We start from the raw sequence: 12,846 nt of genomic DNA on the forward strand, positions 1-12,846 counted from the left end.
CGCAGGACCAATTTAGATGCATTTTAACACACGAGAGAAGCGCCCAGTCAAGGTTTATTTAGCTGTATTCGTTTGATTCCTGACGAAGGCTCATTGAGATCGTGTCAGACTAGAGTGCCAGCGCCTTCATAGCGGTTCTTTGCCGGACGTGGCCTAAGCTCCGACCTGTTCTGCGATAACGCCACTTACTTTGTAGGCGCTTCACGAGAACTGGGCAAGATTGACTAGTCGGTCAGAGGTTTTATCAACGACACGTGCAGTTAACGCGGAGTCAAATTTATCCAACCACGCTTACCCCTTTGGAGGGTTATGGGAGAGCGCGGTGAAGATTGTGAAGCAGCTACTGGTCAAATGCTCAAACAGCACGGCATGATCGCTGTATCCTTTATCATCGTCCCAAATGACTTAGAAGCACTAACTCCAGGCCACTTTTTGGTTGGCCGCCAACTCAATGCGCTAGTGGAACTATTTGACGAAGCCATGGTCAAACTATCGCTGATCAACCATTGGAATAGGATTCTCGTAGTACAAAACATGATGCAAGAACGCTCAAAATGGAGTAACTGCAAGCAACGTTCAGATCGGAAGACTTGTTTTGTCCGCCGAAGTCAACGCACCGCCTGGTCAATGGTTACTAGGAAGAGTACCAGAATTACATCCCGGATGCGATGGCGCAGTGCGTGTCGTGAATCTCAAGACCAAGAGGGGGTTTCTCAAGCGGAATGTGTATAGCATTTGCCACTTGCCACTGGAGTCCACAATAGATGGTGTTTTGGAAGGAGCTTCCAAGGCGGGGAGTATGTTTATGTATATTTAGTAACGACGTCAGCGCTATTTAGTATTTTTGCTTACACTCATTAAAATGTTAATTGAATTGCATAAATCTCAATTAAGAGTTGCCTCCCAAATAACATATCAAAAATTTATAAGAATTTATTTATTTAAATATTCTGGTCGGGTTCAAAAGTTTATTCCGTTCATAATATTAACTGTTATTGGTTCTATATGTTCTGGAAATTTAAATAATAAATAGAGGATCTGATACTGTAGCTGCTTCGGCACAACAGTTTATTATTGTATTTACGATAGAGCCGACCTAATTCAATGACATCGTTTTTATTATTAGTTACTTTTCCTATTATTTACGCTATTATGTGTATTTGCATCTCAAAGTTGTGTATAACGCGTGCATCCTCATATGGTTTGAGTCATTCACATATTCCATATGAAAGCCTGAGTCAATGACCTATTTCGATAATCTTTTGGACACGCACTCAACACCATTCGTGGTAAAAACTGCCGTTTTTCCATTAAAGCTCTCAACGCGTTACAATCATGCCAACATACATACATCGTGACATAGCAGCAACCTGACTGACTTTGGGTTTGAATTGCTTTTTCGTGCTCTTTCGCTTTAAATGCAGCAAAGCATAGGGAAAATTATTGTTCAATTTTCATGATAATTAGTTGTTGGCACAATGGCTCCAAAAAGGAGTTAAGAATTTTCTTAACTTTCATTTAAAGCTTTACGGCGCGGGTCAGCTTAGTGAATTCCTTTATGCCCCACAAAAATTATATTGCGAAGCATAATGCTTCAATGACCCTTGGAGAGTGGGAAGCACGATTAATCCTAATTGAAGCAAATAATAGCCAATTTTATGTAATCCAAGCCAAAAGAGAAGAGAAAAGTTATGATACAAGTGAATATGACAGTCGCCATGCGATCAAAGAGCATGGTTAATGCAAGACCGTTATGAGAACAAGGCAATTATTGTTCAATCTAATATAAATGAGTTGTTTAATCTGAAACGTATCAAGAATGTAGACTCAGAGGTTCTGAGGGTACTTGTAGGCAGTGTAAATTTGTAGTTGGCGGCCCTTAAATCTCTCGGCAGTGGGCAAGACATTTTTGACGCGCTAGTTTTTCATTTGATTCGCAGCAAGCTGGATGATGACACACTCGATATATGGGAATGGGATTGCAAAAAATTGGCCATTTTTATCGCAATTTCTAATAAATAGAAGTATGAACTTGGCTAACTTTTAACTAGGAAGTTAAAAAACGTGCGCTATGCCTAGTAGGTTTCAGTAAGCGGCAGGTAAAGAGGAGTTGCGTTAGCCAACGCTGTGCCATATGCAACAACCCTTATCATGAAATGCTTCATCGTAATGTCTTGCATAGCGTAGGTGACGTTGTGCATAATGGCCAATAACATAAAGGGAACAGTTCTTTACATAGTGCACTATTAACGAAGTCATCTGTAAGTCTCCTAGCGACCGCCGTGGTTATGATAAACGGAAACGATGGAATTTTTCATAATTGTAGAGGTATATAAGATTCTGGCAGTCAAATTAACCTTTTTACTTCTAGATTAGTTTCGACTTTAAATCTAGAAATGCGGGAACCAAGCATGCGACTTAGTGGGATCGGCAATGCAACATCTCAGATTATTGGTCAGGTGAATGCTACTCTCAAATCAAGAGTGACAAGGGTTGCAGCCACGTACAATTTTTGTGTGTTATCAGCAATTACGCAATATAATCCGACAAGTTCCCCTCTAGGTTTGAATTGGCTACAACCCAACGGAGTAACACTTGTGAATCCGACACTTAGCTCTTCTTTAAGAATTGATATGCTATTGGGAGTTTCTTTATTCTTCAAGATGATTGTTGCAGGTCAAATCAAACTAGGACAAAAATTGGCCACTCTTCAGAAATCGCTATTAGGCTAGGTAGTCGTTGGCGAGCTTACACCCAGCAGTAGCGTGGCGCTGCTAGCCAAGGAAAAGGAGCAAAATGTGTTGAGCTCTGCAAAAGCTAGTGCAACGGTTTGGGAAACACGAGGAAATACCACAGCCTGTTGATAAATTCATTGAAGAGAAAAAACGATGCGAAAACAGTTTCGTTTCCGATGTTGGACAATTTGAAGACGGGCATTTAACTATAGCACTTCCATTCAAAAGTCCCATGATAGTACTAGGGGATACATACCAGATTGCCCTTACTAGATTTTTAAATTTAGAAAAGAAGTTTAATCGCAGTGGCTCTCTAAAGAAACAGTATACCAAATTTATTGATGAATACAAAAATTTGGGCTATTTAGAAATAGTACAGCCCTCTTGGATAAAGGACATGTTGTACTTTATGTCCCATCATTCAGTCCTCAGGCCGGAAAGTCTGAAAACTTGTATTCGACGCTTCTTGCAAGTCCAGTAATGGCTTCTCCTTAAACGATACTATGCCTGTTGGGCCGACCTTGCAGCCCGATCTTTTGGAGACGATGACTACATTTCGCTTCTATAGGTTCGCCCTAACAGCAAATATAGCCAAGATGTATAGGCAAGTCTTAGCCACAGATTCTCATCGCATCTTCCAGTGTATATTGTGGCGGTTTAACAAGTACACACCCATTGTAGTGCTGCGTCAAAAAACTGTCACATATGGAACAAATTCTGCTCCATTCCTAGCAGTGCGCTGCTTGTTCTATCTAGCAGAAAAATATGGGGAAGAGTATCCATTGGCAGCTAAAGCGATTAGACGTAGTTTCTACATGGATGGTATGTTGTGTGGTGCAGACACCTTGTAGAATTGAAACAGCAAGTTAGTGTGCTGTAAGAGCTTGGCAGATTTAAGCTACACAAATGGCGTAGTAATTGTCATGAAGCCTTCAGCAATGCAGACGACTTAGAGCCTTCAATGCTTAAAACTGAAGATGGGTCGCATACTGATTCTAGGTAAAATATTCGTGCAAGAGTTGTGGTTACTAAAGCATGACTGGGATGAAGTGCTGCCATCAAGTTACGCGGCTCCATGGAAAAGATACCGTGAGGAACTGAAGCTCATAAATCAGTGTTCGCTGCCACGATCGGCAATTCTCATCACGTTTGAGGTGGACTCATTAGAGCTTTACGGGTTCTCTGACGCAACTAAACGAGCTTAGGGTGGAGCGACTATCCTCGTGTGCGTAATAAAGACAGAACGGTTTCAGTGCGCCTATTGACAGGTCCAAGGTCGCTCCAGTCAGCTGCAAGGAGCACTTTTAATGGCGAGACTTATGGCAAAGGTTATCACTTGTATTGATCTACGCAGGCACGATATTTCACAGACTTCACAATTGTGCAACTGGTTGTCATCGCATGCAAGCCGATGGACGACTTTCGTTGCCAACCGGGTGGGTGAAATACAAAAAATAAGCAATATTCAGGATTGGTTTAAAGTAGAGTCAAAATTAAACCCTGCAGATATTGTATCCAGGGGACTGTATCCAACGGACTTGAGCAATGCAACCTTATGGTGGGAGGGCACTGATTTTATAGGCATCCAGTAGATGGCTGGGCTATATGTCTTGGGCAATCAGGTCATAGGACCACTGCCAGAAGGCCGAGTGCGAGGATCTACCCCTTTCAACGAGCGGGACTAGACTTCGCAGGACCAATTTAGATGCATTTTAACACACGAGAGAAGCGCCCAGTCAAGGTTTATTTAGCTGTATTCGTTTGATTCCTGACGAAGGCTCATTGAGATCGTGTCAGACTAGAGTGCCAGCGCCTTCATAGCGGTTCTTTGCCGGACGTGGCCTAAGCTCCGACCTGTTCTGCGATAACGCCACTTACTTTGTAGGCGCTTCACGAGAACTGGGCAAGATTGACTAGTCGGTCAGAGGTTTTATCAACGACACGTGCAGTTAACGCGGAGTCAAATTTATCCAACCACGCTTACCCCTTTGGAGGGTTATGGGAGAGCGCGGTGAAGATTGTGAAGCAGCTACTGGTCAAATGCTCAAACAGCACGGCATGATCGCTGTATCCTTTATCATCGTCCCAAATGACTTAGAAGCACTAACTCCAGGCCACTTCTTGGTTGGCCGCCCACTCAATGCGCTAGTGGAACTATTTGACGAAGCCATGGTCAAACTATCGCTGATCAACCATTGGAATAGGATTCTCGTAGTACAAAACATGATGCAAGAACGCTCAAAATGGAGTAACTGCAAGCAACGTTCAGATCGGAAGACTTGTTTTGTCCGCCGAAGTCAACGCACCGCCTGGTCAATGGTTACTAGAAAGAGTACCAGAATTACATCCCGGATGCGATGGCGCAGTGCGTGTCGTGAATCTCAAGACCAAGAGGGGGTTTCTCAAGCGGAATGTGTATAGCATTTGCCACTTGCCACTGGAGCCCACAATAGATGGTGTTTTGGAAGGAGCTTCCAAGGCGGGGAGTATGTTTATGTATATTTAGTAACGACGTCAGCGCTATTTAGTATTTTTGCTTACACTCATTAAAATGTTAATTGAATTGCATAACTATCGATATTGTTCATCAATGTATTGTACATTGAACTGTAATCACTTTGTCTTTCAAGTAAAAGAGTTGAAGCGGAGCTGATGGTCATTTTTGCTGGGAACGGAATGGAAATTTTCTTATAATTATAAATTTCAACGCTCGTGGATGACTCTAGCTCGAACAAGTGCATTTTATCAGAGTGAAAGTTTATCAGAGAGTTTTGGTGAACTCAGAAATCAGATGCGATGTTCCTCTCGATATAATCAAATCAGCTCCCGAGTTTAGTGGGGGATCTGAAGAATCTGTAGTATGGAGGCAATCGGCCGTAGACGCGTACGAGCTGTTCAAACCATTTAATGGCAGCTGCACGTATTACCAAGCGGTAACGATCATAAGAAATAAAATCCATTACGCCGCTAGGGGAGTGCTAGTGTCTCACAATACTGTCCTTAATTTCGAAGCAATCATAGCTAGGCTAGATTACTCATATGCAGATAAAACTTTGCTACGCCTTTTGAGGCAATTCCTTGAAATGGTTAGGCAAGGTGAATTAAGCTTCATGCAATATTATGATGACGTCGAAAGGAAGTTGACCCGACCTACAAACAAAATCGTTGTCACACGGGGCGGAGCAGGCTAAGTTGTTCAACTGTGAAGTCAGAGCAGATGCACTCCACGACTTTATTTCGGGACTGAAAAAGTTCCTTAAGGCCATTGTTTTTCCTACACAGCCGAAAGACTTCGCGTCTGCATTGGTACTAGCCAGAGAAGCAGAGTCGACCAAAGAGCGCAGTATGTTTTTGGCATCCTAAGCCAAAGCCATGGCAGAGAGAGATCAGGCGATGGAAGATAATAGAAATCAACCGCACGCGAAACAAGACAAAAATAATAGAGAAGATCGTGGCGGTGAAAGAATCCCTCATTTCGTCAAAAGCCACCAAGATAAGAACAAAAAAGAAAACTAAGGGCAAGCCCCAGAGCCAAAGGAAGTTGACTCATCTTCGAAGTGTGGGCAAGCCACTAAACCAAGCCCCAAACTAGTGACGAACACTCCCAAAAAAGGCACAACACGAGGGAAAGGGTAACAGGACCAGGGCGGCAGCGACTGAACAATTTTGTTCAGACCGCTCCAGATTCGCAAGAGCCAGAATATCAAAAGTCGGCGGAGGACGCTGCAATCGAAATCGAAGACGACTGCGAGTCATGCGACAACGACTCATTGAATTTTTTAGGGAACGCTCCCGGCTGCCATATATCAAGCGACAGCTGGGTGGGAAAAATATAAGAATATTAATTGATACAGGAGCGGCAAAGAATTACATTAAGCCCGTAAAGGAGCGTAAAGAAGTAATTCCTGTCGAAAGCCCTTTCACCGTAAGCTCGATACATGGTTCGAGCAAAGTAACCAGTAAGTGTCTTATGAAAATTTTTGGCGAAGTCTCCCCATTCTTCGTACTAGACACACTCAACTCATTTGATGCCATTATAGGATTCAACTTGTTACACAAGCACAAGCAGTTGCAGTATTATTACTGTGACAGTGTAAACTTCACAGATGTGGATGACATAATAGTGCCTACATCCGTCAAAAAGGAATGCAGAAGCATGATTTTGGTAAGAATAAAAGTGTTGCCATTCAATACCTCTGTCATTGCCACAATCCGCACTGTAGACAACGAGCCAATTTACACTGAATTATACCCTTACCCAATTGGAGCTTCCGATTTCGTAAATAACGAAATCTAGCAGTTACTTAAAGATGGCAGCATAAGACCATCAAAGTCCCCACACAACAGCCCAATATGGGTTGAAGAGCCATACAAGAGTATACTGAGCCGTAAAATATGTTAGCTGTTACTACAGGGGGTTTATTAAAGACTTCGCAGCAATAGCAAGGCCTCTAACCAATATGCTCAAAGGAGAAAATGGCTCGGCGAGCAAAAACATATGTCCAAAAAGGTCACGATTGAATTTGACGAAACTCAACGAGATGCTTTCGACAGACTGAGGACTATCCTGGCATCAGAAGATGTCATAGTCATGTATCCAGACTTCAAGCAGCCTTTTGACCTAACTACTGACGCCTCAATGGATGGCATCGGTGAAGCCCTATCCCAAGAGGGCAGACCTATTTCCATAATTTCACGTACGTTAAAGCAAAGCGAGACACACTACGCCACGAATGAATGAGAATTGTTATATATTGTCTGGGCTTTAGGTAAACTGCAAAATTACTATGGGATAAGAGATATAAATATTTTCACTGATCATCAGCCCCTTTCTTTTGCTGTCTCAGATAGAAATACGAATGCAAAAATCAATCGATGGAAGGCATTCATTGATGAACACAACGCAAAAGTGTTCAACAAACCAGGCAACAAAAATTACGTGGCGGATGCCCTGCAAGAAGTAAACGCCTTACACAACGATATACAGTCAGACGCTGCAACAATTCACAGCGAAATGTCATTAACCTACACGATCGAAACGACTAAAAGGCTTTCAAACTGCTTAAAAAATCAAATTGTTCTTGAAAAAGCGAAATTTCCATTGATACGAGTTATACTCGGCCAAAAAATACGCCGCCTTATAAACATCACACACAAAAACACCCTATTCGAAACAATCAGGCCACCCATCAACACAAATATAGTGGTCGACATTACAGATAAACATGAACAAATCGAAATTGTCTGAATTTATTCCCACAGACCAAGACACTTTATTGTGATAATGAAGCTTTTTTAATTCAGAAACTATCAGATCGCTGTTGAAAAACGGGTACGACGTCGACATTTTTAAACGTTTTCACAGCACATTCGCAGACATAGCCAGAGCATTTAGCTTAAAAAAAATGTCTGAAGATACAGTCGAATTGATACTAAAGGCAACAATCGCGTACAACCGATCCATACTTTCCGTCACAGACTAGACACCCATCGACATAATAAAGAACTTGGGCAAGCCATTAAAAATAAAATTGGAAAATCCCCGATTACATTGAAATATCCAACCCGAATAGACAAAACAGTGCATTTGAGGTAGGCGAAAGAGTTTTCGTAAAAAGAAGATTAGGAGGATGAGTTAACACCGCTTTGCACAGAAGAAACAGTTCAAGCAGACTTTGGGAACTTCTGTTCTTATTAGAGGGAGGGTGGTCCATAAGGACAACCTCAAATGATTGTTGCTCTCAAGTAAAAATCACAGAAGCTAAAATAGTATTTTAAGGGTTTAAGCGCACAACAATTTATTCTTAGCTTCTTTTATTTTTAGAGGATTGCACTGTAATCGTACTAGTGTTAGGAGTAATACATGGTCGGATGAGAAACTACTCCCAGTCCAACTATATCCCCGTAATCGACGGAAAGGTACTGGTATGGGAGCAACGCGATTTTCTGAGGTACTCAAGCAATTGAACAGACCTTGCTAGCACAGCAGATGAAACAGTAAAATAACCAAATTATTCCCTCAGTCGCACATGGGAAAACGGCTAGACGGGGATACAGAGCATAGCAGAAATCTATTGTCCGTAGTTAAAGTGCATCACAGAATGCCAAGAAGTTTAGACTTCCTGGATTCAGCACTCAATGTAATAGCAGGCACGCCAGACGCCTCTGATTTCGAAAAAGTAAGGTAGGCAGGTATTCATTAATACACAAACACAGACACAAATTAATAAACTCAACGACACGGGGAACGAAATAATTAAAGCTAAAAGTAATGAATTGGTTGACACACCGCATTTGTATGAAACACTATTAGCCAGAAACAGAATACTAACAATTCAAATATAAACTTGATAGTCACAATTACACTAGCTAAAGCGGCTATAATAACTCCCGCTATTTTTGACCACAATGATTTGAAATCAATTATAAATGAACACCCTGTTGAAATTATCATAGTTAGCCTAACCGAAGTGTCTGAAATCAAGGTCCTCCAGTCCGAGAACATTGTTGATATATTAATACCGTATCCTATGGTTAAGCTCATATGCAAGAAAATCACCATCTTCCCGGTGGCACGCCAACAATTTCACACTACAGCTACAAGATGATACCATATGCGACATACCGAATGCGACAATGACATTCTAGCGGTCAATGAATTCGAAACGATGACCTACACCGCCGTCTGTAAGTTGGCAGCGCAAGCATTGCACGCTTGCAGCACAGACCTTTGACGCACGCAGCCAAGCCACCTGAAGCCCATCACACAAGCCGATGACGGCATTATCACCAAGGTCAGCACAGACGTTGGTCCAGAGATTACTAAAACCTGGACGCATCTCGTCACGTGCCTCTCTTCGGCCACAATCAACTGCACAAAATATGTAAACCAGGGCGAGCCAGATCGCCATCATCAGCCACGATCCAGTGCTAAGCCCCAACACCAGAGGATGAACAACCCCAATCTGCTCGTCATCAAAAAGTTCAAAGACGAAATGAAGGCCGCCTGGTCACATAAGATTGGGGTTGCAGCAGGCATCATCCACAGTGTCGTTGGCATTGGCTTTATCGTCGTTTCGAAAATTGTAAAGAGAAGACAAGTATCGAAGGTGGTACAAGAGGCCATTAACAGCTATAAAATAAACGATGACGATCATAAGGGGGGAGAAGTTAATACATAAGAACTGCACTTCATTTTTATGTCATAAGAACACATTTTTCACACACAAAAATGTTGCAGTGCACTTTGCTTACATTGCGACATTCTGCTGACGCATGAGTTCAGTGCCCGGGCACTGCGACCAGCAGCGGTAACCAGTCACTTGCCTATATAGCAAGCGACTGTGTTGGCGTATGCTGATTCGGTTGCCGGATATAGCAGCTGAGACTTATGTGCCAGCCTTTGGGCTCTGATCCAATTCAATACTTCAACTCTGTTTTAGTTCATATCTGACTTTCAATAAATATACTTTCAATTTATACCCTTGCAGAGGGTATTATAATTTTATCGTAAAATGTTTAACGCATAAAAGGAGACATCTCCGACCCCATAAAGTATATATATTCTTGATCAGCATCAAGAGCCGAGTCGATATAGTCATGTCCGTCTGACCGTCTGTCTGTTTCTATGCGAACTAGTCCCTCAGTTTAAAAGCTATCTTAATGAAACTTTGCAAAAGTCCCTATTTTTGTTGAACGCAGCACATATGACAAAACTAGCTGGATCGGACCACTATATCATATAGCTGCCATAGAAACGATCGGTCGAAAATTAAGTTTTTGTATGAAAAAACATTTTGTTTTACAATATATCTTGACCAAACCAGGCATTTATTAATTTTACTAAGCTCCTCATATATATGAAAAATCCTTTTAAGATCGGACCACTATATCATACAGCTGCCATAGGAACGATCGGTCGAAAATTAAGTTGTTGTATTAAAAAAAATGTTTTTTTCAAGATATCTTGACCAAAGTCGGCATTTATTAGTTATACTATGCTCTTCATAAAAATGCAAAATCCTATTAAGATCGGACCACTATATCATATAGCTGCCATAGGAACGATCGGTCGAAAATTAAGTTGTTGTATGAAAAAAATGTTTTTTTTTCAAGATATCTTGACCAAAGTCTGCATTTATTAATTATACTATGCTCTTCATAAAAATGCAAAATCCTATTAAGATCGGACCACTATATCATATAGCTGCCATAGGAACGATCGGTCGAAAATTAAGTTGTATGTATAAACATTTTGTTTTGCAAGATATCTCGACCAAACTCGGCATTTATTAGTTTTACTAAGCTCCTCATATACGTGCAAAATCCTATTAACTTATGACTACTATATCATATATCAGACATAGGAACGATCAGTGGAAAACTAGGTTTTTGATTATAAACCTTTTTTGTTTTTCAAGATATTTTGACCAATCTCGGCATTAACTCTTTTTTTTGTAGGCATTGTAGGCATTCTTCAACAGTCCGGGACAGAACTTCTTAATTTACATACATCTTCCGTACTGTAAAAACCAGTTGACTGAAAAATCTTACCTTATACAAACATTGGTTATGTATAGGCAGAAGGAAGCATCTCCGACCCCATAAAGTATATATATACTTGATCAGCATAAATAGCCGAGTCGATCTAGCCGTGTCCGTCTGTCTGTCTGTCCGTCCGTCCGTCCGTCCGTATGTATGAACGCAAGGATCTCAGAACCTATAAGAGCTAGAGACTTAAAATTTAGATATACGTGCTCCTAGTGCCTGCGAAGATCGAGTTTGTTTCCGATAGTCGATAGCTTACTCCGTTTCCAAGCAATCGATAAAAACGGATATCGATATCATGTTTTTTGGGCAATTTTGGTAAATAATAAGAGCTAGAGTCACCAAACTTGACATATAGCTTCTAAAATAGAATATATATATGCATTTGATGTTGGAAGAAGAGGGTTCCGGGTATCCCCTAGTCGGGAGCTCCCGACTAGAACCTCTTACTTGTTTTTTATTGTTACTTTGAGTGAGTTAACGGAACAGCTGACAAACTTAACTCAGTTACTATTCACGGTTAAAAACAGGGATGGTATTCAAGCAAAAAAAAATAAAATAATTGTGGAAATATAAAACACTTGGTTTCTAAATCGGCTGTCGATAATCGAAATGATCCGAATTACAAATTTCTTTATCTCTTATAGGAATCTGGAATCAAGACTATTATAAAATCTTTCTGGGGGTAGAGAACGTATCCTCCTACCAGTTACAAACACTTTAACAAGACCATCAAACCCTTATACCTATTTTCAATAGGTTCTGGGTATGAACAGTGGCTCATATATTTCTTATCGTTATTTTTAAAATGAATCCTTTTATAGTTACCAACAACTACAACAAATTTAAAACTGTTGTAATAGTCATAAAAAGTGAAGTTACACCCATGTATCTCTTTAAAACTTTCCTAACGTTGTTTTTTTGAAAGTATACCGATTTTGAAATTTGAGGAGGTGTATATTATGTAATACTAGAAATATTAAGTCATATATAGTTAAATAGAGAAGCCAACAAAAATTTAATTCTCTTTAAAACTTACTTCAAATAAATTGACAGGAACTTCATTTTTCAATAAATACTTTTGGACATTAGCGACGGCATCTTTCGAGTATTCCTATAATAAAATGTGTTATTAGGCTTTTATTTCGGTTTGAGTACTTACATATGTGTGTGACAGCATTTCTTCCATTATAAAATTATCATATATTTCTCTAGCCATTTTTTTTCGCTCCTCATAACACTCGGTTTTTTCAAAGTTTTTTATCTTGAAAGGAACAATCAATTCAAAATATAATGCACTTATTATAGTCATACAAAATGGTAATACCTGCTCATAAAACTTTAACTGTTGAATAGGTTCATCAGAATCATTCTCGCAGAAGTCCTTAAACAACAAGTAGCCTATGGAGGATATAAAAGTTATTATCATGCAGATTGGGATCTTATAAAATTTTGAATACCTATAATCTGATTAAAAATGTTGTGGAAGTTGAGTTCGTTTTCCTTCTCAAGGTATTTGTACATAACGCTTCGAACGCTGCAAAGAGATTTATATGGTTTAAGT

At 40.4% G+C, this 12,846-nt stretch overlaps 1 protein-coding gene across 1 annotated transcript in view; it reads right to left on the reverse strand.

The window, feature by feature from the left end:
- LOC115760440 (G protein-coupled receptor kinase 1) overlaps window positions 1-12,846 on the reverse strand; it is a 107,779-nt gene that overhangs the window by 66,279 nt on the left and 28,654 nt on the right. Inside the window, exons 2-5 of the mRNA XM_030701757.1 lie at window positions 12,743-12,819; window positions 12,610-12,683; window positions 12,445-12,546; window positions 12,322-12,396 (exon numbers count right to left, since the gene is read on the reverse strand). Coding sequence (XP_030557617.1) covers window positions 12,322-12,396; window positions 12,445-12,546; window positions 12,610-12,683; window positions 12,743-12,819 — 328 coding nt within the window. The remainder of the gene's footprint in view (window positions 1-12,321; window positions 12,397-12,444; window positions 12,547-12,609; window positions 12,684-12,742; window positions 12,820-12,846) is intronic.

Source organism: Drosophila novamexicana, unplaced genomic scaffold, assembly GCF_003285875.2.
Source record: "Drosophila novamexicana strain 15010-1031.04,08,12 unplaced genomic scaffold, DnovRS2.1 tig00000458-arrow-arrow-pilon, whole genome shotgun sequence".
NCBI lineage: Eukaryota > Metazoa > Arthropoda > Insecta > Diptera > Drosophilidae > Drosophila > Drosophila novamexicana.